Here is a 26,772-nt window from a genome sequence, read left to right as displayed (position 1 = left end):
GTTTGCGCAGTTTTGCGCACCACACAGCGGCGTTTAACTGCGGTTAAACTATTCCCAGTGCCAGAACGTCTGCTCTCTAGATTTTTCACTTATAACTAGCCAGTCTTCTAGTTTTAGCACTCAAAACTGTTTCTGTTCTCTTGAACTAGCCAGTCTTCTAGTTTTAGCACTCAAAACTGTTTCTGTTCCCTTAAAATTACCACATCTTCTAGTTTTAGCACTCAAAACTGTTTCTGTACCCTTAAACTAGCCAGTCTTCTAGTTTTAGCACTCATAACTGTTCCTGGTGCTCCGCAATTGTCCAACACTTGTTGCAAGCACTAAATAATCTACAAATTACTGTAGCATTCAACTTTCCTCACTAATCAAGAGGAAATCAGCTCCCAGTACTTAAATTAATAAGCACTAACCAGGCATGTCCAAGGGTCAGCGCCTGGTGTTTTTCCCTGTTCACCTGATGAATCTGGGCATCTTGGGGCAACGTAGCAATTGCCTCATATACAATGACAACCCTCTCCTCCTACCACCCAACACTACAACCTGTGAGAGATGCACTTATATAGCCAAACTGGAAGCCAAGCTCTCTCAATCCAAGACTGGACTAGACAGTCAAGAGGACAAGGTTAACACCACACTGCACTCAACACATAGTCCATCAAAACCTGCACCTCCCAAACCCACACTTAGTAATACAAAACATACACCTACATTTGCGGAGGTTCTCAATAAAAATCTACCCAAACAACAGAGATCTCTAAAGCTGAAATGCTAGCAACCACCACCCCCCAACACTATCCAAATGACAAATAGCTCACAAAATCAGTGTGCCACTCAACCTCAGCCCATAAGGCAAAACAATGTACCCAGCACACTAGTCATTGGCGACTCTATAGTCAGGCACACTGATGTCCCCTCACCAGGCTGAACAAGGAGAAAGTCACTGTCAGCTGCCTGTTGGGTGCCAGGATCCGTCATATAACGCACACACTCAGGTCACTCCACAACAAATACAAGTATGACTCCGTCATTGTCCATGTTGGAGTGAATGACCTGAGATGTACCTCCCTGGAGTACATGAAAAGACACATGGAGGAGCTCTCTGGCCATGTGGCCCAGGCAGATGTGACACTAGCCATGAGTAACATCCTGGCATCACCCAAAATGATACCACAGTACAAGAACAAAACGACTGACTTAAACAATTGGCTAAGACTCTGGTGTTATTCCAAGGGGATCCAGCATCTGTCTGCCTGGGATGACATGATCAATAGGCCATGATGCTTTGCCAGAGATGGCCTGCACCTGTCACCGCTGAAATTCTGGATACTGTCCAAGGCTCTTGCCACCCCCTATAGTGCCTTTTTTGTCAAGGCTCAAACAACAAACACATCACCATAGTAAATATAAACAAGCGAAATCTAAGGGTAATGCTACTCAATGCTAGAAGTCGAAACCTCAAAATACACACACTCAAGGCTCTCCTCAAGAAGGAAAACATCGACATCTGTGCAGTGACAGATACCTGGTTTAAGGATCCAGAGAGCACTCCTGCATTACCAGGCTACAATTCTTACCACACCTTTCTGCCACCCAACCTGGACTGAAATACTAAAGGAGGAGGCGTGTCCATATTCATAAAGGATATCCAAGCCTCCAGGCTAGTTGCTCAACATAATGCCTCTGAAATTATCCAAGTACAATTAACACTGGGCAAGACTGCAATTCAGGTTGTAGCATGTTACAGATCCCCTGCCATGCCCCAGGACACCCACTCCATGTTTTTCGATATACTGGATAATATTAAGATATAGCCCAATACCCTAATTTTGGAAGATTTCAACTACCCCTCCATCAACTGGGAAAATTACTCATGTACTAACTCATTTTCCCAACGTTTTCTGGAATTCATCAGTTCCAATGCCCTGGATCAGCTTGTGCATACCCCTAACAGGGGTAGCAACATCCTGGACCTGGTCATTACCAATATGGGTAATAGATACTCCACGCTAGAGGTGAACTCCTCGCTGGTCAAGTCCGACTACAAGCTAATCACCCTAGACATCCATATCCCCCCATTAAGGAAACTAACGTAAAAAAAACTTCTCCAAAGCCAACTTCATGCTTCTTAAGTCAGAAGTGGTAAACATCATTACACCCATACTGATGGAAAATATTGGCAAGACTGCTGAATCATATACAAATGCACTGTATAAGCACATACATGAGTGCATGGACCGTGCCATCCCCAACAGAACCAAGACACTATCCTCCAGAAAAAGGAAGCCAATCTGGTGGTTCCCTGCCATAAACAAGCTGTACAAGAGAAGGAAGAAACTGTTTCAGAAAAGAGTAAAATCCCATGACTGCAGGAACTCCCTGGTCAGCCTGAGCAAGAAGCTGAGACCCCTCATAATATCTTCCAAAGCTAGTTACGAAAATAAAATCACCTTGGACTCTAAAGACAACCACAAAGCCTTCTACAGCTATGTCAAGAATCTCAATGGCAACACTCAGATCTGCTCTGAACTACAGCAGAATGGCACTACATTTACTGAACCAACTGATATTGCCAACATCCTGACAGACAGGTTCAGTGCTAACTTCACCTCCCCTCACCCCCAAAGGGCCCATCCCCATACCAGATGATTGCAAAGCCCCTGAAATCATGGCTGCACAGGTGAAGACCGCACTCTCTAAAGCCAAGAACAGAGCATCTATGGGACCGGACAACATCCCAGGCTGCGTTTGGCATGAACTACGGAACAAACTGGCACCCCACCTAAGTACCATGTTCAACATAGCCTCACTTCAGGCCTTGTGACTAAGGAATGGGACACAGCAGCAGTTATCTCACTCTACAAAGGGGGTGCCACCACAGACCCTGGAAACTACCGCCCTATTAGCCTGACGAGCCTGGTCTGCAAGGCCATGGAATGCATCACCCTAGAGCTTATAAACAAAGACATAGGTAACCTCCAAACTCTGGACCCCACTCAGTTTGGGTTTGTAAAGGGAAGATTATGTCTCCTAAACCTGATTGACTTCTATGAAGCAGTCACTGGAGCCGCAGACGAAGGTAAGGTAGGGCACACAGCCGATCTTGACCTCACCAAGGCTTTCTACACCATCCCCCATTCTGGTATTATAGATAAACTCACTGGGCTAGGCATAAATCCCTATGTCACAAGATGGGTGGCCAACTGGCTCATTGACAAAACCCACACAGTGAAAGTAGCTGACTCCAAATCTGACTACAGACCAGTGACAAGCGGAGTACCACAAGGTTTGGTCCTGGGTCCTCCCCTGTTCAGTATCTACTTCTCTGAAGTCCAGGCTAATACAGCTGGTCTCTGGCTAATGAAATTCGCAGATGACTGCAAACTTGGAACCATAATAGATTCACCTGCAGATGTGGACACTCTACAAAGAGGCCTCACTGAGACTGAAGTTTGGTGTCAAAATCATGGCCTAAAGCTCAATGCCAAGAAGTGCATTGTCATTCCCTTTGGGAAAAATACCATACCATGAACTACCACATAGGCGGTAGCCTACTAAACACCAAAAGTGTGATAAGAGACCTTGGGACACAGGTGGATAGTAGTCTCTCCTTTGATAATCATGTCACCACAGTAGTCAGGAATTCCTTCTATGTGGCACACCTCATCACAAAGGGGTTCTCCTCCAGAAAAAGAGAGGTCATTGTTCCTCTGTACTCATCCCTTATTAGACCCATCATAGAATACAATGCCCCATTTGCCATGTACCTCGCAAGACATCTGCAACAGCTGGAAAGGCCACAGAAATACCTCACTATAAGGATTACCAGCCTCAAACATATGCCATACGCTGACCATCTCAAAAAACTTCAGCTCTACTCTGTTGCATATCACATACTCCGGGGCGATCTCTGCCTAACATACAAAGCCATGTCTAACCCAGACCTGATGGACATGCTGCACTTAAAGAAATACCAATCTCTCTGAGCCACATGCTCCAGGGACCTAAACCTTGTCACCACAATAAACAGAACATGCTGGTGGGATAGATTCCTGTCCCAGAGACTTCCCCTGCTGTGGAATAGGCTGCCCATTCATGTCAAGCAAAGCTCCTCATTAGCCCTCTTTAAGAGAAAACTTGACAATTGGATGGGTAATAGGAAATTCAACCCAGGAATCACTGCTGTGGCTTTGTTTGACAGGGTCACAGGAAAATAATTTTCTTGGGTGGCAAAAGCCAGGGAACTCGTTTGGCTAGACTTGTATAGCCCCCTAGGGCCGATAGCCTAGTACTTACCTATGAACCTAAGTAGTACTGGTTACACCATGGCTTGTAAACCTTACTTTTCAGCTTCTTTGGCATTCTTCTGTCAAACACTACACCTGATACTCTATGCCAGTTGGCTGCAGCCCCTCTGATTCTAGCTTTGACCTCTTCATTCAGACTACCCTTCTCCTCAACTACTCCCAGATACTTGAAGCTGTTTACCTGTTCCACTATCTTCCCTTCTATCTCTAGTCTCAGCTTCTTCTGATTTCCCCAATTTGCTGCCATTACCACCATCTTATCTGTGCTTAGTTTCATCCCATGTGCCTTCAGATTTGCATTCCATTCTCCTATCCTTTGCTGAAGTTCTAGCTCAGAGTCTGCCTGTACTGCCACGTTGTCTGCATACAGCAGCTTTGTTGATCTGTCCCCTCCAACCTGTTTGCTTATTTAGTCCATCACCAGTATGAACAGCAGTGGGTTCAGAGCTGAAACCTGATGTACACCCACACCCAATGGGAACCCCTCTGTGAGGCTGGACACTGTTTATACTCGAGTCATTGGGTCCTTGTACATAGCCTGCACTAATTCCACCAATGTTTCCAGGACTTCAAACCACCGCAGTACTGCCCAGATCAGCTTACTTGGGACCTTGTCATATGCCTTCTCCAAGTCTAGGAATGCCCAGTTGGACTCTCTTCTCATCTCTAGCTTCTTCTCAAGTATCTGTCTCAGTGCAAACATCGGGTCAATTGTGCTGCATCCTGATCTAAATCCAAACTGCTCATCTCCCATCTTACATTCTACTACTCTGCGTATCCATTTATCAAATCACCCTCTCCAGATCTTTCATGCAATGTGATAGGAGTTTGATGTCTCTGTACTGCCCACAGTTGTGAATGTCCCCTTTATTCTTGCACACTGGCATGACTATGCTTATTCTCCAGTCATCTGGGATACACCTTTCTCTCCACACTGCTATTAGTACTCTCAGGAGCCATTTCTCCCCTATCTCACCCAGCATCTTTATCATATCTGCAGTGCCCTCATCTGAGCCTGCTGCTTTCCCTGACTTCATCTTCCTTAGTGCTGTTCTTACGTCTTCTATTTTGGGCTCCTCTTCTTCTCTCATCATAGGCTGTTTCTGGGGCAGTACAGCTTCTGTGTGGTTTTCTTCATTCAGAAGCTGCTGGAAATATTCCTTCTATCTGCTGCTGATGTCCTCTGGGCTGGTGAGCAGGTTGTAGCTGGCACCCCTTATGAAGGGTGTCTGACTATCTTCTTTATGTTTCTGTCTTTGCCTTGCAACCTGGTATAGTTTCTTTGTGCCTCTTACTGAGTCACTTTCCAGAAGTTGGTACAGTGCCTCCAATGCCCTATTCTTTGCTATTGCAACTTCTTTCATGCTTCTTTGTTAGCCAACCAGTAGTCCTGCCTAGCCTGGTCAATCATTTCTGTCTCCAATTTCTTCCTGCACTCATTTTTTCTTTTGATGACTTCCTGGACTTCTGCATTCCACCACCAGCTTTCCTTATGTACCTTATTTCCATACCTGGCTCGGCCACATATCTTTTCTGTAGTCCTAACACATGCTGTTTTTAGGCAATGCCATTCTTCTTCAACTGCATCTACTTCCTCCTCTTCCTGGGGTGCTAGAGCCCTGAGTAATTCATTGAACTGTTGTACTTTCTCTCCAGTCAACTTCCAGGTCTTCAGCCTGGTCTCTGCTGACCTTAGAGCCTTCTCTGACCACTGCTTGCAGCTGATTGTGGCAACTAATGGTTTATCCTGTGGGATGACTGTTTCACTGAGGATGACTTTGCAATCATGGATTCTGCCCCAGTGCCTTTTTCTTACTAGGAGGAAGTCTACCTGAATTGCATGTTGATTACTTTTGTATGTGATCTTGTGACTGTCTCTCTTTCTGAACCATGTGTTGGCTATTGTCAATCCATTTGCCAGACAGAAGTCTAGAATGGCTTCTCCTTCTTTATTCCTGTTGCTCCAGCCATGTGGACCCAGGCAGTCCTTATATCCTGTTTTGTCTGTCCCGATATGTGCATTCAAGTCACCCATTATCAACACCAATTCATGTTGTCTTGCTTTATCTAGTAGGTCGTGCAACTGCTGTCTGATTGCACTCTTTTCCTCAATATCACAACTCTGCTGTGGGGCATAAACTGAGATTATGAATACTATCCTATCATTACACTGGAGTCTGACTGCCATGAATCTGTCATTAATTCTGATGATATTCCTTACTGCCTTCTGAAGGCTCTCTCTCACCACAATTCCTACACCATTTCTAGCCCGACTCCACCTGAGTAGTAGACTCTGGATCACAAGCCAAGTGTCTTTTCTGCACTGCCCTTCCATCTCATCTCCTGGACACATAGTATGTCTAGCCTCCTCTGTATCATCATGTCATCCACTTCCAAGCTGTGTCCTGTCAGTGAACCTACATTAAGCATATTAATTCTCAGTTCATATTTGGCAGGTTGGCTGATTTTACGTCCAGCTTTCGCTCAACAGAGCTATCCCAGGTAACCCAGGCTGGGCAACTAGACACTGGCCAGCCAGTAATTTATTGACCCAGGCTGCTGGGCTTTATGGCAGGCACACACTGACCAACAGGGGCACATATACCTCTCTCACTGTTAGCACGGGTCCCTGGCGTGGGTAAGAGTAGGCCGGGTCCTCAACCCACTTATCATCGGTAACTACCCATGCCCATTTTTGGCGACATTAGTCAACATGACTGAATCACCTTGAGCCATATTTTACACCATTGAGTGGCTAGCCCTGCCAAGGCACCCAGTCTGTGATCCGTGTTCTCCTATCTTGAGGATACTGCACACCACAGTAGATGCCCAAAGCGGTTGGTCTGTACAACTCTTCCCCCTATAGGGCACCATGCACAGACTGTGCTGCTGCCCACAGCTCCATTCATTGGTGAGTTTGAGATGGAAACACTCAGCATGTTTTTCAGACATGGGAGAAACCCCATGGAGACAAAGGAGAACCTGCAGACTACAAACAGGCATTGGTCGGAAGTCAGGATCGAACCTAGTACCTTGTGCATGGGAGGTCAAGACCTTAACCACTAAGCCATCTGGTTATTCCCCTGCAAAAAGGAGGTCCAACCACCAATCTGGGGAACTACAAGCCCATAAGTCTGACCAGCCTCATATATAAGGTCATGGAAAGAATCATCATACACATGATAAATGAGGGCATAGGTAACTTGCAAATGCTGGACTGATCACAGTTTGGCTTTGTTAAAGAAAAGCCATGCCTATTACATCTGGTGGACTTCTTTGAGAGGGTCACCAAAGAAATGGATGAGGGGAAGGCTATGCACACAGCTGACCTTGACCTGGCCAAGGCTTTTGATACAATACCCCACTCAGGCATTATAAACAAGCTCACTAAATTAGGTTTCAACCCTTTTATCACCCACTAGATAGCCAACTGACTCACTGATAGGTCCTAGAAGGTCAAAATAGGTGAGGCCACATCCACCAACAGGCCAGTCACTTGCACAGTCCTCTAGGGTTTGGTACTGGGCCTACTCCTTTTTGGTATTTAGTTCTCTGAAATGGTAGCAACTGCTGAAGGTATATGGCAGACTAAGTCTGCAGATCATTCCAGGCTAGGGGTTATCTCAGTGGTTCTTTACAAAAAGAATACAAGGTTCAACAAACCTGCCTTATGCACAGGGCCTTGCCTTGAGGACCTTTCCTTCTACTTAGTCTCCTATAGACTGCTAAAGGGTGATCTATGTCTGTCTTACAAGGCATCCATAAACCCCACACTTACGAATTTCCTGCATATTCATAAGTGAAACAGTACCAGAAATACAAGCTTTGTTTACATTTCCACTCTTCTATGCTGATCACCATAAAATAAACAATGTTTCATCAATCGCGTTGGAAAAAAAAGTTATACATTAATATAGCCCCTGTATGTCTGGTATCAAACTGTATCAGATTTTCTTTAGCTGACAAATTGTATATGTAGTCACGTTTGATTTTCTTACCAGGCAATATCCAGTCACAGGGTCACAGCTACTAGCATGTCCATTACAGTTACACAAAATGACTTTAGTGTTAAAGATGGTAATTCATACAGAGTGAAAATGGACAAAATGTATGATTACATGATGAAATATAGGGTTTTTAGTATAGAAAATGCCTACCTAAGAGAGTGTTTGAAAAGGGAAATTGTTCCTAAAGGTTTGAGGGTGGTTAAATACCCTAACAATGTTACTGTGGGGTCCCACTTCCACAAATGTTTGTTGAAAATATTTAACAATTGTGGGCTTGAAATATTGAAAGCAATAATTGAAGAAAATGAAAGTAAGCAAAGTGAATTAGAGAATGAAATTGAAGAATTAGACAAAAGTATAGAGTCTGATTTAATTTTTAACATAAAGGAAGAAAGGGATAGATTTTATAACATTAGAAGGGACATTGACACTAAATGTGAGAACATTACACAACGAAAGATGGGGAAGTTAAGAAGGGACATTACTGAATATGAGAATGACCTTTGCTACCCCAAGCCTATAGAAAAAAGGTACAATACAAAAGGTTTTATGAGGAAAAACAATAAACATTTTTTTAAAAAACAAGAAGGGTATGTGAATAGGAATAATTTTGAATGGGAAACAGAGACATATGATCAAGAATTCCCCCCGTTGGTGGGAAGAAGAGTTTATGAAACTGACTACCAAGAAAGGGGAGAAAATTTTCAGCAACGGGGGGGGAGAAGGGGGAGGGGGAGATTTTAATAGACATTACCCCCCCTTCAGAGAACCTGACTCCCATTAGAAGCATAGAAAATAAAGCAATAAATAGGGACAACACTAAATACACTTATAATGAATTTAGCATTTACAATTTTGGGAACATAAATTTGACTATACCACACTTTACTTTATTGAGTAAGGGGTTGAAGTTCATTCCCATGTAAAAGGTGACTCCACAAGAACCATCCTAGATATAAAGCTATTTACAAGAAAAATTAATTTAGAAGTAATGGCTTTAAGGGCAGGAATGGAAAAACAAGGAATGAAAGGAGATGGACTAACTAGAAAATCGACATACAACCCCCCCCTTTTACCTCAAATAAAAAATTTTGAGAATGTTTTAGTAGAAGGGGTGAGGAGCAAAAGTAACAAAGTATGGTGTAATGAAAATTTAACTGCAGAAGAAAAGGTAGTCCTAAAAGAATTAAGTGGTGATGCCACAGTCAGGGTCATGAAACCTGACAAGGGAGGGGGAATTGTTATTATGGATAAATTGATATATGATGGAAAGATGAACGCAATTTTGAGGAATGAGAACATCTATACTATAGTATCCCTGAATGAGGTAAATGTAGCATACAAACGAATAGATAACTTGTTAGAGGATTTACTCACTGAGGAAGTAATAGACATGAACATTTTCAAGTATTTAGAAGTGAATAAACCCAGAATAGCTACAATATTTGGGATACCTAAAATCCATAAAAACAAGGATGACCCCCCCCTAAGGCCAATAGTTTCGGCAGGTGGCTCTAAAACTGAAGCAATGGCTAAATTTGTTGACTACAAGTGTAAACACATTTGGGTCAACAACGAAATTATACTAAAGGACTCCTGGGACTTTTTGAGCCTATTAAAGCCTGAACACTATAGGGAGGACATGTTATTCGTGACAATTGATGTCATTGATTTATTTAGTTGCATCCCCTACCAGGAAGGGATAGAAATGTTCGAAGAGAGCATTTTTGAAGACAAAAAATTAAAACAAAAGGACAAAATAGCTTGTGTAGCACTTATGGATTATGTGTTGAAATTCAATTTTATTATGTTCCAAGGGGAGTATTATCAACAAAAATCTGGAGTGGCTATGGGGCGGCATGTGCCCCCACATATGCCAACATTGTTTTATTAAAATGGGAAGAAAAATATATAGTTAACAGTGAATATAAACAATACTGGTTAACATACCACAGATTTTTGGACGATATAGTGTTACTTTGGACAGGGGGGTTTGACAAATTTTTAGAATTTTTTGAATATATCAGTGGAACTACTAACTTCTTGAGATTTACATACTCTACTAGTTTAGAAACACTAAAATATTTAGATATAGAGTTATACAAAAGAGATGGAAAATATGAAACTAAAGTGCATAGAAAGGAGACGTATGTCAATTCCTATTTGCACTACGACAGTGCCCACCCTCTGCATAGTAAAAAGAATATTGTCAAGGGGCAATTTGTCAGGGGGTCTAGAATGACCAGTTGGGACTATGATTTCGAAGTAGAGTGTAAAGTTCTAGAAAAAATGTTCTTGGAACGTGGTTATCCTGCAGAATTTATTAGTAAAATAAAGAACGAAGTGGAAAAAGGAAGGCAGGAGAGATTTAAGCCAATTTTGGGGAGAAGGATTAATAATGAGAATCAAAATGACGTTAACAAGAACAAAATAGGTCAACAAACATACAAAAGAAGTTTAGTAGTAGAATACAATGCTTCCAATAGGAAAGTAAAGGAATTTTTAAACAGAGAATGGAATAAATTCTCCGCTTTAACGGATATGGAAGAGATTACCAAAATGGAACCAAAAGTAGTTTATAGAAACTCTTGTAGCCTAAAAAATTTGATGGAAAGGAATGGACATAGTAAAAATAAAGGGAATAGAAATAAAGTAGGAACATACAAGTGTGGCAGGTGCCACCAATGTTCGTACATTATAAACAGGGGAGAAGTATATATTGAAAGCAGAATGAGATGGTTAGGCAGTAAAGGTTTTTTTAACTGTGATAGTACAGGGGTCGTGTACCTTGTTATCTGTCAGTCCTGTCAGTCATTTTATGTAGGGAAGACAGAAAGACAACTGAAAAGAAGGATATACGAACATTCTTATGACATCACAAAAAAGAAAAACATAAATGCATTGTATAGGCATTCCATTTCCTGCACTAAATTTAAATATGAATTTTTTGTTCTGGATCAAGTTAAACCAGACATTAGAGGTGGCCTGTGGGAAGAAATATTAGAAAGTAGGGAGCTTTGGTGGCAGGTCAACCTCGATGCAGGAAATAAACCAGGAATGAATGACTTTATATCAATTTCTTCTCTGTTGAAATTAAAGGCTAATAACATTTGAAAAACTTAAACATGTAATTTTTAAAATGAACACCAGATGGGGGTAGAATATACATGAAACATAGGTTTAAGGAAATCTTTATTGATACACACACACAGGAAACAAATATATAGTCTTCACATACCTGAGTTTTTAAACTAATTTATTTAAGATATTTTTAATGAGATGTTTTATAGTAATTCATTAGTAAACTATTTATGAATGTTTATTATATGTATTTTAATTCAAATTATTTATATAAATAAATGATGTGGAATGATCAAGTTTCAGCACAAGACACTTGCAGAGAGTAGGCATTAATATTTATGAGACGTAAAGGGAGATTTGTTAGTTTAAATTGAAGGAGATGTATTTCATTGGATTAACAATTAAACAGGTGACTTAGAGATTATTTAAATGGCTTTTTGAGTCAAAAATGGTTGTCTGATGAAGTCCTGTATGTAGGATGAAAACGCATGTATTTATTTTTTCTTGGTGAATAAAAGCGTTAATTTCACTGGCGCTCTGTGATTTTGGTGTTGACACTATAGAGGAGAAGACCGTGGTCCAAGGCGTTCTTTTTGTTTGCTGATTTATGTCTGTCTTACAAGGCATCCATAAACCCCACACTTACGAATTTCCTGCATATTCATAAGTGAAACAGTACCAGAAATACAAGCTTTGTTTACATTTCCACTCTTCTATGCTGATCACCATAAAATAAACAATGTTTCATCAATCGCGTTGGAAAAAAAAGTTATACATTAATATAGCCCCTGTATGTCTGGTATCAAACTGTATCAGATTTTCTTTAGCTGACAAATTGTATATGTAGTTACGTTTGATTTTCTTACCAGGCAATATCCAGTCACAGGGTCACAGCTACTAGCATGTCCATTACAGTTGCATCCTGCACATATTCCAAGTAAAACTCCATTTGCGACACGTTCAAATCCAGGTGCACATCTTTCACAAGACAGTCCTCGGTACCCATTAGGACATCTAAACAAAAGGAACAAAATTTGGATGAATAGGTTATTAAAATACATCTTTTAATTCTGAGGACTTTTAAGTGGAATAAGATTGCACTCTTGAAAAAGTAGAAGACTAAAACATGCGGAAGAAAAGTCCAAATGTCTATCATGAACAAGCATAAAAAAAAACAAAAACAAAAGGTTGGATTACAGAAGTCTAAGGGAAAGAATGCCATTGTTTTGTAATAAGTGTAGCTTGATTAATTATTACCAAGCAATTGCAAAGAGGTTTGCAATTTTAAGTATACTGCTAAAGGCTCTGAAAGATGTCCAAAAATATAAAATGATATATCAGCAACAATGACAGTCTTTGAAATGTGTGCATCGTACTCTTGAGGCATCAAATTTCTGCAATAATAATAATACAGATCTTGCTAAAAAACCTCTATCTAAGCTGCAGAAAAGCAGCAGTAACCCATCAGATGGTAATGATGCAATCCCTGGGTGTCAAAGAAGTAGAACATGTACAGAAAAAAAATGTTTTCTGAGCAGAACTGGGCAACTTTTAGGGTTAAAGATAAATATGGAAGCTGACCCAAGTGAAAACGGAGTGGGGGGGGGGGTGTTGCAGGTTGCAGCTTGATGGAATGGGGTGCATGTGACTTGCTGCAAGGCAATCAACATGCCCATCTCACTGCATGAAATGCTACTTCAGTCATAGAAAACAGCATGCAATGACACTTTCACATGAGGAGAATCCACTGGGGGCAATCAAGGGGGTACATAGAGGTAAATAATGCAAAGGGCAAGGTCCAGAACGTATAAACCATGAAGAGTGGAACATGAAATGCTACTTCAATCATGGAAAACAGCATGCAATGACACTTTCACATGAGGAGAATCCACTGGGGGCAATCAAGGGGGTACATAGAGGTAAATAATGCAAAGGGCAAGGTCCAGAACGTATAAACCATGAAGAGTGGAACATGAAATGCTACTTCAATCATAGAAAACAGCATGCAATGGCACTTTCACATGAGGAGAATCCACCGGGGGCAATCAAGGGGGTACATAGAGGTAAACAATGCAAAGGGCAAGGTCCAGAACGTATAAACTATGAAGAGTGGAAATGGTGCATATAATTATTAATCTTTATGCAGATCACAGTCACGTGCTGCCTGTACTGCAATGCCAATCTGTTTCTCATTAACTTCCTAAGAAATGGGCAGTCTCGTGGTTTAATAAATCTTGCAGTGCCCCTGTCTCGATTATGACATTTTATTTTCAGACTATCTGACTAGAAGTGTCTTGTAATTGACTGGCCTTTGGTTTCTGGAACTGAATGGATGAAGAGCTTTGAAGTTTATTAAATAATAGCTAACTTTGCCACTTTCTCTTCTTTTAAGCCTGCAAACTCTCCTTTTCCTTAATTGTGTCTTCTTTGACAAGCATACTAAAAGGGCAAAAGGCCCTGTGCTTTTACACAGAGAGAAATGAAAAACAATTCTGTCTCCAGCACAGCATCAAACCGATGAGTTACAATTTAATCATTTGTTTACCTCAAATGTATAAAGAGTGAATGGGTTCAAATAACACTCAGTTACCTCAAATCACTCCTATTTTTATCTCTGGGTATAAGAGCCAAATAAGACTATTTGAGAATGCCAGCACATTTCATCAGACATAAACCAATTACTATGACTTATTAGTAAGGTTTTTAAAACAGTACTATTCTGATAGGAAATATGTCGAGCATAAACCCTGCAGAAACATTAAACTTGCACACTTCATTGCATTTCTGGTCCTCTGATACTGCCTTAGACTACATGGTGTGACTGAGTTCAATAAAAACAGAACATATGCCTACAGGGAGGATTAAATTATTTGTTGGATTTAACCAAGAAGCATGCACAGACAAAATGTTGCCGTATGAACACACAAGCAAAAAGTAAGAGAAGTGAGACGTGCAAATCAGCAGCAAATGTACACCTTCAATGCCCATAGTAAAAAAGTGAGATAAATCTTCAGGTAACAGGTCAACAGCAGGACAAAGAGATTTCTGTATTAATTACTTAACTTGATTCTGTTTTATAACCCCAAATCCAACTTAACAGAGTCCATTTAAAGTGGAAAACAGTATAAAGTATTGGGACTAACTGAAATATATGACGTTACATAAAAAAACTGTATTCAATAAAGTAAAAATAAAAAAAATGAATACAAACAGCATGAAAACAGTGCTGACATTAATCAAAGATCACATTTTGACTTCTTGGAAAACATTTTGCAGTACAGTGCATAAGTAAATGCACAAACTAGGCACAAAAATGCAATACTGAAGTAGTGTTAGTAATCAAATTTAAAATATACAAAGTTAGACTGTATATTACTAAACAATTGCTAAAAACCTCCCCCCTCTGTCAGATTCTGAATTCATTAAACTACTTTAAATAGTAAACTGTACTCCCGTTATCATCAGTATCCTGCACACGAATATACCATCAACATCTTCAACAATTAAGATTGAGGAGGGATGTGAGGGTTAATGCAATACCTATCCGAGTAAAGGAGGAGAGTGTAAGACAGAGAAGGCCTAAGGGAGACATTAAGGAAGGAAAAGTTTACTCTAAGACTGAGGGAAAGGAACTGTAAGGAAAGTGTAGCAGTGGAAAAGAAAAGAGAATTACACAAGGGAGAAGTTATATATGGAATGCATCACTCAGTGAGAGAAGACAAATGAAAATAGGCAAGGGGGACAACAGGAGAATTAAAGTCAGAAAGGCAAGAGAGCAAATGAAATTAAGAAACTATAAGATGAAGGTATGTAAAAAGGATACTTAAGACAGAAAATAGTAATACTAACACAGCAAGACTATGACGTTTCAAAGTAATCTAATAATAATCTCAGCCTGAAGTGGAAGCTGGTTGCCCAGATGAGAAACTTAACTGGTTGCAGCATTCAGCCACTTGTACACCAAAGGCAGCCTCTCCATAACTAAGAAAATATTCCTTTACTTTAAACAGCTACTGAACACTACAGTTTTCAACGGCGCCTACCAAGACAGGGTGTTAAGAAAAGATGGACATTTCTTGAAAACAATTCTGTGTACTGCATTGTTAGCTTTAAGAAAATGGGGAGCGCAAGTTAGTTTAGAAAAATGAAAACGAGACACAATTACAGTATAAGCAAATAAGAACTGTTACAAACCTGTTCCTTTTTATAGGTGAAAAATCAAACTTCCATACAGAAGGCAAGCAAACAAAAAGACACAGACAATGGACAATGAGTTGGGTTACCTCTATACAATATCCCAAGCTTTCAGCTTTTCTGTTTGATCATTGGTGATTAAGCCAAGGAGTACACTGGACCTGACAAAAAGAAGGGGCATTCTCTCTCTCTCTGAAGATGTAATTAGCAAATGTTGGGTTGGAGTCTGATTCACTTGAAGTGCTTCAGACAGAATATGCTTTACTTTTTCACATTCAAGTATAAGTTTGGTAGCTTTAGCCAAGACGGAACCGAGTTAACGCTGCATGCAATTTTTTCTGTATGGAACAGATGGGGGCACTGTCTACAAAAACAGTCAATCCAGCAGCCCCTCAGCTTACACGTGTCATTTATAACAATAGATATGAACAAAAGGACAAGCATAGTAGAACACTAAGGAGAAAACTTGCAGATTGGAGGAGGCTATATTATTCCATTGGGAAATTTGAATTTGACCTTTTAAGTTAATGGCTTATCAAAATGAATGGTGACACGCCAAAGGCCCATCTCAGCTAAACAGGTTACCAGCAATTGGTGGCTTATGATGCCAAAGGTTTACAGAAATCCAGGAATAGAGAACAAGCAACACAGTTAAGATTCTGCTCAGTGTCAAATCTTGTATTAACGCTAGGACTGCAGTCTCTCTTCATAGCCAGGACTGAAACCATGCTGGAAGTTTGTCAATAAAACTGTTTTCATTAATACACTCAAAGAGTTGATGATGGGACATAATTCTCTAGCGATTTAGAGATGGACCATAACAAAGCAAAATAATGGAAATTGTTGAAGTCAGCAGAACAATAATTAATGGACTTTGGAAAACGCTCACCCCTCTATCAATTTATGAATTCATTAAACTATTTTAAACTGTATAAGACAGACAATATAATTCTTTCTGTTCTATTAAGAACAGACTTAAGAAATGGTTGAGTATAAATTCTGACTCAAACTAACAATAATCTTAGGGGAAAGTTGAAAATGGCATATGGCGCCAAGATAACAAAGTATAACATACTCATTGCTATATTTAATGTTATCAGTTAGAAATATTAAGTATATTTAATTTAGTTATGACACATGTACTTAGCATATAGTGATGGTCTTTATTTTGGATTAGTTTGGAATGCTGTTATTATTGTTTGAGAATTATACAAGAACTACTTTGACATACTGATGTACACATGCAAGTATTCAATGAATATGGGAAAACTGTTATAATACTGTGCTATTTTAAAAGTATGATAACTTTTAAATAAATAGAAAAAGGAAAGATATTGCATCCTTTCATCCCCCAGACAGTTCTTGTAACCAAAATTAAAAAAAAAAATCTGCTAAAACTCGGAGCCTTTTTTGTTGTAGCAGACAACCTGGTTCCATTTTTGAGAATTATAGCTCCTCCTCCTTCTTGTCACCCTATTACAACTGTTATCTGTAGGAGACATGTTGCCAAAATGCAAAAGGCAACTGTTGCAATTCAAGTTCAGTAAAAGAGGTTCTTGATATGAATAGAAGATAGCACAAAAGAGGTACTGATGTCCACCAATACCTGCTGGAATTTCTGTATTATACAATAATAAGTTATTTGATATTTTAAAATTATAGGCCCATGGAGTTGGTAAAGTGTAATTTTTGTAGAGGAAAGTGAGGAAGACGATGACACTGGCAAGATGAGATAATATAGTCAAAATGCAAATGTTTCCCAGCTGTTGGATCTATGAAACAAAGAGATGGAGGCTTATCTGCAGTGCCTGTCAGAGACAACAGTATGGAGAGGGGTAGGAAGGAGTAGCTGGTGTTTGCTTCCCATCCTGGAAAGAAACAGCAAGGCTCATGGGCAGATGGTTGGTGCTGCCATAAAAATGGCTGACTAGTGAGTTTGGTGAGCATGCCAAGTACAGAAGGGGTTAGCAGGGTGGCCTATTGGTTAAGGTGTTTGCCTTACAAACACAAGGTGCAGGGTTTGAGTCTTACAAGGGATAATTGGCTAGGCTTCAAATGGCTCACAAGAGCAGTTAGCTTAGTACTAATCTATGAACCTAAGTATAACACTTAACTAGTGGGCTTACATGTAAACACATGTACTAAACATTTAGAAAATTCAGGACCTGTGTCAACAGAGGGATCTCCAGACTACCAAGAAAAAGGGAAATGGCATATAAATACCATCACTAGACAAGACTGATACCCATGCAGTGCTTAACTCTTCACTCTGATGTCTGCTGTGTTAGGCATGATGGGGAACAAGGGGTCCACTAAGGGGCAGAAATATTACAAAGGCGATGAGGTTGGGAATAAAAACAATAACAAAATAAAAATAATAACTTCATGGCGATTTTTCATGTAATGAAGAAAGCAACAGTTGGGTTGTTGAGTTTTGCCTGGGAGTAAGAATTGCCGTAAGACCCTGGACTAAACCTCTTTCAGATATACTTTTTAGTGGTTCACAAAGTATTTCTTTTAAGTTTGGTTCAGGAAGTATTCCTGCTGAAGTTCCTTTTTCGCTTAAAGCAATTTTGAGACTGGTTTCCATTTTTTTGATGTTCCAAAACTGAGGCCTAAACTATTGGGTTATATGGGGCCAGCCAGTTATGAGAACTGAAGGGCCCATGTGTAGAGACAATTAAGTGACTCATGGAATTGAGGTCAGATAACGAGAAAGGGTCAAAATAATAAACCAAATGTGCACTATCTATAATTATGTAAGCAATTTCACAATTCCACACGAAATATCAACATTTACATTATCAGTCTTGGCACATGGGTGTATGCGATGCCGGTGACCCAATTTCAGAAGTGACTCAGTTGCAAGATGGTCTGTTAGTTTGTTGAGAATGACTGACTGGAGACCATCTTTCCTTTACTGAGGGAGGAAGAAAGAAGGAAAGACAGGCAATCTTTTGCCATAGGAATATCTCTTTGTTGAAGTCAGGGCCTAGTCCTGAATGAAGTAGGACACCCAGTAAGGAAAAGCTAGGGACACAGAACACAACTCCCCCATAGTGTGTACAATGTATTAAAATACATGTCATGTGCAAATGTCTACATTGCATGCATTATACACTGAATATCCCCCAAAGTGGAAAGGGGAGTAACAGCGGGTCTATATTATATATTCGAAGCTTCAAAATTTTGAACCTCATATGCTTGACAACATATGAGCGAAACTTGAAACCTCGAATATATAATAAAAAAGATAAAAAAAACTTACCTTAATGCTCTGAGCAGGGGGGACCCTCCTGCACCCCCCCCCAACTCCGAGACCACACTTCAATGCAGAAAAGGTAAATTTTCCCATTCTGCGCATATGGAGCCATTGCCTTTCACCTTCAAACTTTTCAAAGTTCAATCATATGGTGTCGACCATATGACATTCAAACTTTGAAATGTTCGACAATTTAATAGGGACCTGTAACAGCCTAATGAAAAAGAAACTGGGTCACCAAGATTATAAACCAAACTATCTATCTAAGAATGACAGCAAACTAATTAAAGGACAGCAACTGGAGTTTATTATTAAATGCTCAACTTCTCTGTGCTTTTTCTCCCTATTTATTGTCCCTTCTATAAATAAACAACAACACAGCATTTAAAATATTTTAAATTGACTGTTTCTCTCCACTAGAACAGTACCTTACTGTACTGTGGTGGTTTCACTTTTAAAAACTTTTATCCCACCCTTGCTGCAGTCTCCAATTCATTGATGTCATCAAGGCCACTGAATACAGGTAGCTTTCTGGCCAGTTGCCTCTCCAAACTGACATCACCATGACTGTCATAAAAACCCACCCATGCTGTGACTTCACAGCTCCCTGGTCCTTCCCCTACCCATACAGAAAGCAAAGGCTAGAACAAGGAAACTGTACATGAGTCAAGTCTCCTGCTGTGAGCTGTCAGTCACAGCAGGTTACAGCTCAAATTACCCTTAGCACTTTGACACCTAGGGAAGTTAGGTGTGAAGGGGGATGGGAGATGAGTCAAAGTAGTACAATTCAGGCTTCACAAAAAATGCAGTTTAGCCATTCTAAAAAGAAGCAGAAGTAAAAAGCACTTTGAAAATTTGTTCTGTGGCATTTGTACTGTTTGAGTTTTAAATAGTCATTGAACAGCATGAAATGTTACTTAAAACTAACTGAATGAAAGAGAGCAGTGTATGCATGTAAAAATCAATGCAGTGACAGGAGCTTTAGGAAGAAAGAGGCCTGTGTAATGTAACTTTTAACAGACGAGCACTGCATTTTGGGATACCTAGAGGCAGACTAAACAATCAGAATTACTTCAAGATGCCAGATCCCATGCGGTCAGACTCAGAAGTTACATATAAAAATATTTAAAAACCTGTAAATAGTCCCAGAGTGGTGTTAAAATGTAGGAAACACCAAACCACGATGAAATAAACATGTTTTTTTTGAGTCTGTGGGTGCAGTTCTCCTTTAAATTTCAGTAAGGGTTTAGGGCCAAAAAAACATTAAAATATAACAATTATGTAATATTTGAGTGAAATATTGGGATAATACCCACTATGGGAAACCAGTTGTCAACAGGAAACAGAAAGTAGTGACAATGAAGAAAGAATTCTAATTGGACACCACAAGATTAAGTTCGGGGAACAATCCTTTTGTTATGTGCATGTCAGCTACAGTGTAGAGGGACCTGGGGATAAAAAGCATGAAAGCAAGCTTCTCTGTCATTAATACAAAACACTTCAATGAAGTTGTTAATGAGGTACACTAGAAAACATAAATACATATCTGCCAAGGTTGTGGAACTTTGAACTCTTAAGTCCGTACGTAAAATAAGTTCAAAAGAATGCACCTGAACAACAAAGTACCCCATGAAAAACTGCATAACTGGGAGAGACAGAGTAAGCAGCAAAAACTGAAAAGGACCCGAGATACTTTTTCATGTAATCTAAATGTGGGCACTAAATGTGAGAATACAGTAAGAATGACCAAGCAGTACTATCATCAGCAGAAAACAGTAGCTTTCTACTTATGTACAGACAGGTGGTGAGATCTCAAGTCAGAATGCTATGCACAGTTCTAGACACCACAGCTCTAGTAAGAGACAGACATGATGGAGGTTGAGCAAAACATTGCAAAGCTTACAAAGGAGACAAATACATATAGACCAAGAATGTAATCACTGAAAAAGATGCGATTCAGACTTGAATACAAAATAACTACAGCTCAAAAGAGTAGCACCTACCAAAATAACAGTTATAAAACAACAAGGTGTCAAAATTTGAAGCCAGAGGAGTGATGAATCAGATGAAATGTGACGAGGCACTTTTTCACAGAAAGTGTTGTGAATATATGAATCAGCCTCACCAAGAATGTTCAGAAGACAAAAAAAATTGTAGCAAAATTCAAAAATACGTGGGTCAGTTACAATGCAGTATTACTGCAGGTTGGAAGAAGCAGCTCAACATTGTCTGATAAGAAAAAGAAAACATTATGTAGGATAATGAGAAAACTCAGTAGGCAAACTGATGGTTTGTGTTAAAACTCACTAAAATATCTAACGAAGAAGCTCAAGTCCTCTTACTTACATGATGTAGTACTGATATTTTCATAGGTTTAAACTATGCTAATGACAACCATGGTCGTTATAAGCTTAGCTATGTGATCCAATCCAGTTTTGTTCCTGAGTATCTTGGATACCTATATGTAGCTAAGGGTTACATAGAGGGGACTATGTAAGTTAGAGATTAATTTACCTACTATCGACCTCTGTACATCAGTAATATGAGGTCCAGACTGGGGCTGAATTTCAGAATTCCCATCCAGCCTCTCAGTAACCTGTAGGAGAGTGAGTACAGAGATAAGGCCATAAGGTAATCTGTGTAGGACAGGACATTCATACCCTGGATTTTCCTGGTGAGGAACATTTGAGGGCATGCCAATGTTACAAGTGCCTGGATAGGTACATGCCAATGGGGGCATTGTTCTCAATTATGGGTCTGATAGGGACTATAACTTTCATGGACCTGAATGCAATACCCTTACTTATGAGATAGTCGACATAGAATAATGTTCTTACCATCTTGGCTACATATTAGTCAAATGCTAGATTACTATCTACACATGTTCCCAGATCCCTAACTATTGGGTCAACTCTTAAGGTTGTTTTAACAATGGAGTATTATCTTGGCTAGATGATTTCCCGAAGGGCACTATAATGCATTTCTTCATGCTAAGTTTTAATCTGTGGCTTTGGCACCAGTCAATTGTTTGTATTAGATCTTCTTGTAGAATGCCACTGTTACAGTGGGGATCTATGACAGCTCCCAATTTATAGTCCTCTGCTAACTTGGTGAGTCAGAGGCCTAAGACATTAGCCTTGTATTCTGAGAAGAAGATGTAAAACAGGAGCCATAGGGTACTCTGCTGTTGAGCTGTCTCCTGGTGGAGGTGGTCTCAATGATCCTGACTTCTTGCATCCTATCTGTAAGCCAGCCACCAATCCAATGAGTTATGTAGGGAATTTAAGCCTAGCTCTGAGAGATAATCAACAATACCTGAGTGGGGTATTATATTAAATGCCTTGGCCAGGTGAAGGTAGGCGATATTCGTCATCTTCTCCTCATCCATAGTCTTGGTGACCTTCTTGAAGAAGTTTACCAGGTTGAGTAGGCAAGACATTCCTTTAAAAAGCCAAACTGGGACAGGTTCAGTGTTCTTGCTGATCATTTCCATGACAATTCATTCTATGGCTTTGCTTATTAGATTTGTCAAGACTGATGGGTCTGTAGTTCCCGGGGTCAGATGGTCAACACTTATGAAGAGGGATGATCATTGCAGCCCTCCATTCACCTGGCATGTAACCGGCTTTGAGGCTGAAGTTGAAGAGTACTTCAAGTAGTCCTGCTAGGTTATGTTTTAGGCTATTTAAGAGGTAACAAGGGATACTGTCATGGCCCAGTGAAGCAGTGTTTTTGGCCTAAGCGAGCACCCCGGGACCTGCTCCCTGTTGACAACTGCAGGAAATATGCTAGAAAGAATTTCACAGCAGTTGCGAGAGAGAGGGCTGGGGTGAAGTTAGAGCTAAATTTATTAGCCAGTAGATTGGCTTTGCCACCCTACAAAAATGAAGGTTGTACTATTTATAGCCAGTTCTGCACACCTCTGAGTGTTACTTTTAAGGTTCCTTACATAGTTGAAGAAAGTCTTATGATTGTCCTTAGCCTTGGAGACTATCCTGACCTCATAATTGTCTCTGTTGAACTTCTTACAATACACTTCTTGGTTTCTTGTTTACTTGAATCAGAAAGCTCTTGTCTCTGTGATAGTTGCTCTTTCTGATTTTGTCTGTGACTTTTTTATTATATACTTTGTTAAGGTAAGGATTCTACCTTTGGGGTTTGTTTTTGGTGTTACATTTGAGCTTATTTCTGGTAGGTATGGCTGCCTCAATGCAGCCATTTACATGTTTGTACAGAGTTTCTGCGAATAATTCTGTGCAGGTAACTGTATTCTCTGAGGTTTAAGGAACCATGAATTTTGACAAACTATTGCTTAACAGGATGTAGTTTGCTTTAGAATAGTTCGGTTAAAGGTTTAGTTGGGTTCTCTGGTTTGATTTTTTTTTTCAGGGGAAACAGCTTTGTGGTCAGACCTCACCAATGACAACATGACACAGAGGAAGGTGCAATGCTCTCCTATGTTGGTGAGTTCTAGGTCCAGTATGTTTGATCCTCTGATTGAAGTACATACTACCTGGTCCAGGGTGTTCATGTTGATAAATTCTAGAAAATGTTGTGCCTGTGAGTTAAAGACAGTGTACATTTCCCAGTCTATAGAAGGGTAGTTAAAGTCTCCCATGAATAGGGTATTTGGTTGGATGGTGAGTACATCTAGTAGGTGTAGATAAGAGTTGTATGCTTTGTCCATCATACAGGATGACCTGTAGCTGGCCAGGACATGGTAAGGAACCTTATCTAAGGAGACTTGGATATGAATGAACTCCAGGCCATCATCCTGTTCAACCAACTAGAGTTGTATTTGTTGCTAACTTAGATCAAGACCCCTCCATCTTTAGCCCCTATATGTGCTGCTGTTAGTCTAAAGGTATGAAAGGCACTGTAGTACCTTCTGTAACTTTAAACCATGTCTTGGTTGACAGGTTACAGATGAATGATCAAACTGGTGATAGTGTGCTTAAGCTGAGTAAGAACTTTGCTTCACAACTTCAGAATTTGAAGGTCAAACTTGAGTTATGGCTACTGTTTGTCTGCAGTATCCTAGTGTCCACAAGGGATTTCATTGGGTACTCCAGATGTTTCTCATCTCCTAAAAACATGCTTTATGAATGGTTAGTTTCTACATACTGCATTTACCCTTGATCTTATGACCACTGTCTGAAGCTAAAAAGAGTCTGGCTTGGATCCTTTGAGTTATCCTGTTAAAATAAAAAGTGAGGATTTGTCTAAACAGGTCTTTAGAGGGTGGGAGGACAGAAGTGGGACAAATACTGCCTGCTGCTACAAACATCCGGACAATGCACTTGAACTTGTACCATCTCAGGGTGCATGCTAGCTAGCCTAATACTCTACAAGTTTAAAGCTACAAATGCCACTGAGTTAATGCATGACAGGATGACAGCATCTTGTCTGTGTACACTATGGCCCACTTCTGGAAAAGTGGGGACAAATGACTGGCTCTGCGCAGGACCCAGCTGCACTCAAAGTTACCACGATGATGGATTTTGTAATGGAAACAAAAGCACAGCTGTAAATGCAAATTTCAGCTTGTGCATTAGAAGCCAACTCAGTTGACAAAGAAGGATAAAGCATGAGTGTGACCCAGGTGAGATAGGATCAATTAGTGACTTTTGAATTTGCTGGAGATGGTCTCAGAAGATGTCTTTGTCCACTCGGTGGGGGTGGGGGGGGATGCCTGACTTGTGCACTAGAAGCCAACTCAGCTGACCCAGAGGGTTAAAGCCTGAGCAATGCCCACATTAGATGGGATCAGTTACACGTGTTGAAGCTGGTGTGTGAGGATGGATGTGTCCATCTTGAGTGGGTGGGTGTCTGTGGATGTCCAGTACCACAACCCCTTGGAGGATAGGCAGCTATGCAAAGGGCTGCATGAGGATGGACATTTAGTCTTCAAGCTGTTAGGTAAAAACACTGAGTTCTATTACAAAACAGCTTGTTTTACTTAGCCTTTTAAGCATTCATTAGCAGTGTATTTAAAGTAAATCAGCCCCAAAAGGCCAGAACCTCATCATTAAGTTGGGTATTCACAGTGCCTGTCATCCTTACTGAAAAAGCAGAGTGTCATCAGTAGATAACTGCCACTGTTTAAACACTGCTTTTGTTTTTCATAAAACCATTTTTTTCAAACTGTCTGCAAGTTCTAGACTGCAGCTGTGTAACAGTATGTAACAGTAGGATAGGACTCAATGATGTCAGACCTTCAGTACAAGACCATTTTGAAAAAAGATCATCATCTACATAGAAGCGGTACTGTAAGCAAGTGTTAAACTTTTATATTACGTACCTGCACTCTTCCACAGAGCGAGCTGGTCCTTGACTGGTGCTCTCCACAGTGGTGTGATCCATGCTGATGTCACTAAGGCCAATGCTGACCATCTTGTTGTCATAAGCCGTGCGAATCATTATACTCTCCACATTCGCAAGGGTCATCATAAGGTCGTCCCGGTTCACAGGGGCTCCTGATTCATACTGCCAATTACCCTTTACATAACACAGGAAATAATTTTAATGTTAAAATTCACATGAACTAATTCTCCTTACATGACAAAATGTTTTGAAGGTTTTGTTAGACATATAATTGTTTGTTTTAAAAAAATTAAAGCCTCGACTTTACTGTCAGGTAGTTAGCAATTCATATTACCTCTGAAATGCCTTCATTTCTACTTTCAGACAGTATCTTACTATTCTTCCACATACCCTTCTATAAAACATGCTACCCTCCCAAACTTTGTTGATAATCCCCCGATATATCTAAAGGCTTCTATGCTGACACTTTTTCATGGTGTTAAAAAACAAACTTTCACAGATGGCAGACATAATTTTGCTCAACTTGTCTCTGTGTTCACTTCCCATTTTCAATACAACTTAACCAACACGTTTCCTTAATCCACATAAAACTCATTTAATGACTATATGAACGTATGTCAATGGAAATATTTAAATGTATCTGTTCTACTACCAACACAGTTATCTATTACTTGAGTATTATTCCATTTACCCCAAATTATTTTCAAAAATAAATCAACTGCCTTGCAATCTACACTTTACTGTGGTAATGCACTGCAATTATCCAATTTTATCCTATTTCTAAGAAGTGATGTCTCCTGAGCTCTTGTCATTAAATCACCTTCTTTGCTTTACTAGTTTGACCTTTCATTCCCTCTCTGCAAGTCAGTCCACTCCATGGAAGCTCTGATCATGAAATGCATACAGGTCACAAATGTTAAGTCATCTTACCCTGATAATACAACACAAATTTTACCTTCTTTAGTCTTCATCATAATTCAGACAATCATTTATCTTATGATACTCCTAAGTAATCAATGTTTTCATAAGTTTCAATGTCAAGCCTGCAAACCACATCTTCTAGAAGCTTGATTTGACATAACCCCAAATCCACATTTCTTAGTGCACATACAACAGTTTAAGCATTTATTAAAAGTAGACAAAAGTGTATAATTTAAGAACAAATACTAATCTCTTCCATAACCTAGGCAGACACTGTTGAAAACTCAGTCCTCTTTTCCCCATTGTTTATATTAGTTTTCTGTACAAATATGTTGAACTAGTGTTAGCCATCCATACTCTGAACTTCATTGCTTTCACAACACCTTCAAACAAATGTACCTGTGTCTTGTTTGTTCAACATTTTTGTTTGTTTTTTTTAATAACCTGATCTGACAGTTCCTTAAAGAACAGATATAGGAATTTACAAGCCTACAGGACATAGTACAGTATAAGCTCCCTAAACATATCCCTGTAGTTTTATTTCTGTACCTCTGTTATTTCTTGATAAAACACTGTTGGACTTTACACAGTTGCACTGCACTCTATAAATGGTGGAAAAAGTGTAGTATACATTGACATAATTCTTTATCTGTGCAGTCCTGCTATTTAGATCCAGATG

The 26,772-nt window shown here is 39.8% G+C and overlaps 1 protein-coding gene across 11 annotated transcripts in view; it reads right to left on the bottom strand.

Moving 5' to 3' along the window:
* Positions 1–26,772, bottom strand: part of HSPG2 (heparan sulfate proteoglycan 2) — a 2,126,006-nt gene that overhangs the window by 1,318,368 nt on the left and 780,866 nt on the right. For all 11 annotated transcript variants that reach the window (XM_044063227.1, XM_044063230.1, XM_044063231.1 and 8 more), the window contains 2 exons: positions 25,150–25,346; positions 12,259–12,406 (listed from right to left, as the gene is read on the bottom strand). In XM_044063227.1, coding sequence (XP_043919162.1) covers positions 12,259–12,406; positions 25,150–25,346 — 345 coding nt within the window. The remainder of the gene's footprint in view (positions 1–12,258; positions 12,407–25,149; positions 25,347–26,772) is intronic.

This window comes from Protopterus annectens, chromosome 2.part1, assembly GCF_019279795.1.
Source record: "Protopterus annectens isolate FY-2018-M chromosome 2.part1, PAN1.0, whole genome shotgun sequence".
Classification (NCBI taxonomy): Eukaryota; Metazoa; Chordata; order Ceratodontiformes; family Protopteridae; genus Protopterus; species Protopterus annectens.
This window is presented reverse-complemented; position numbering and strand designations above follow the sequence as displayed.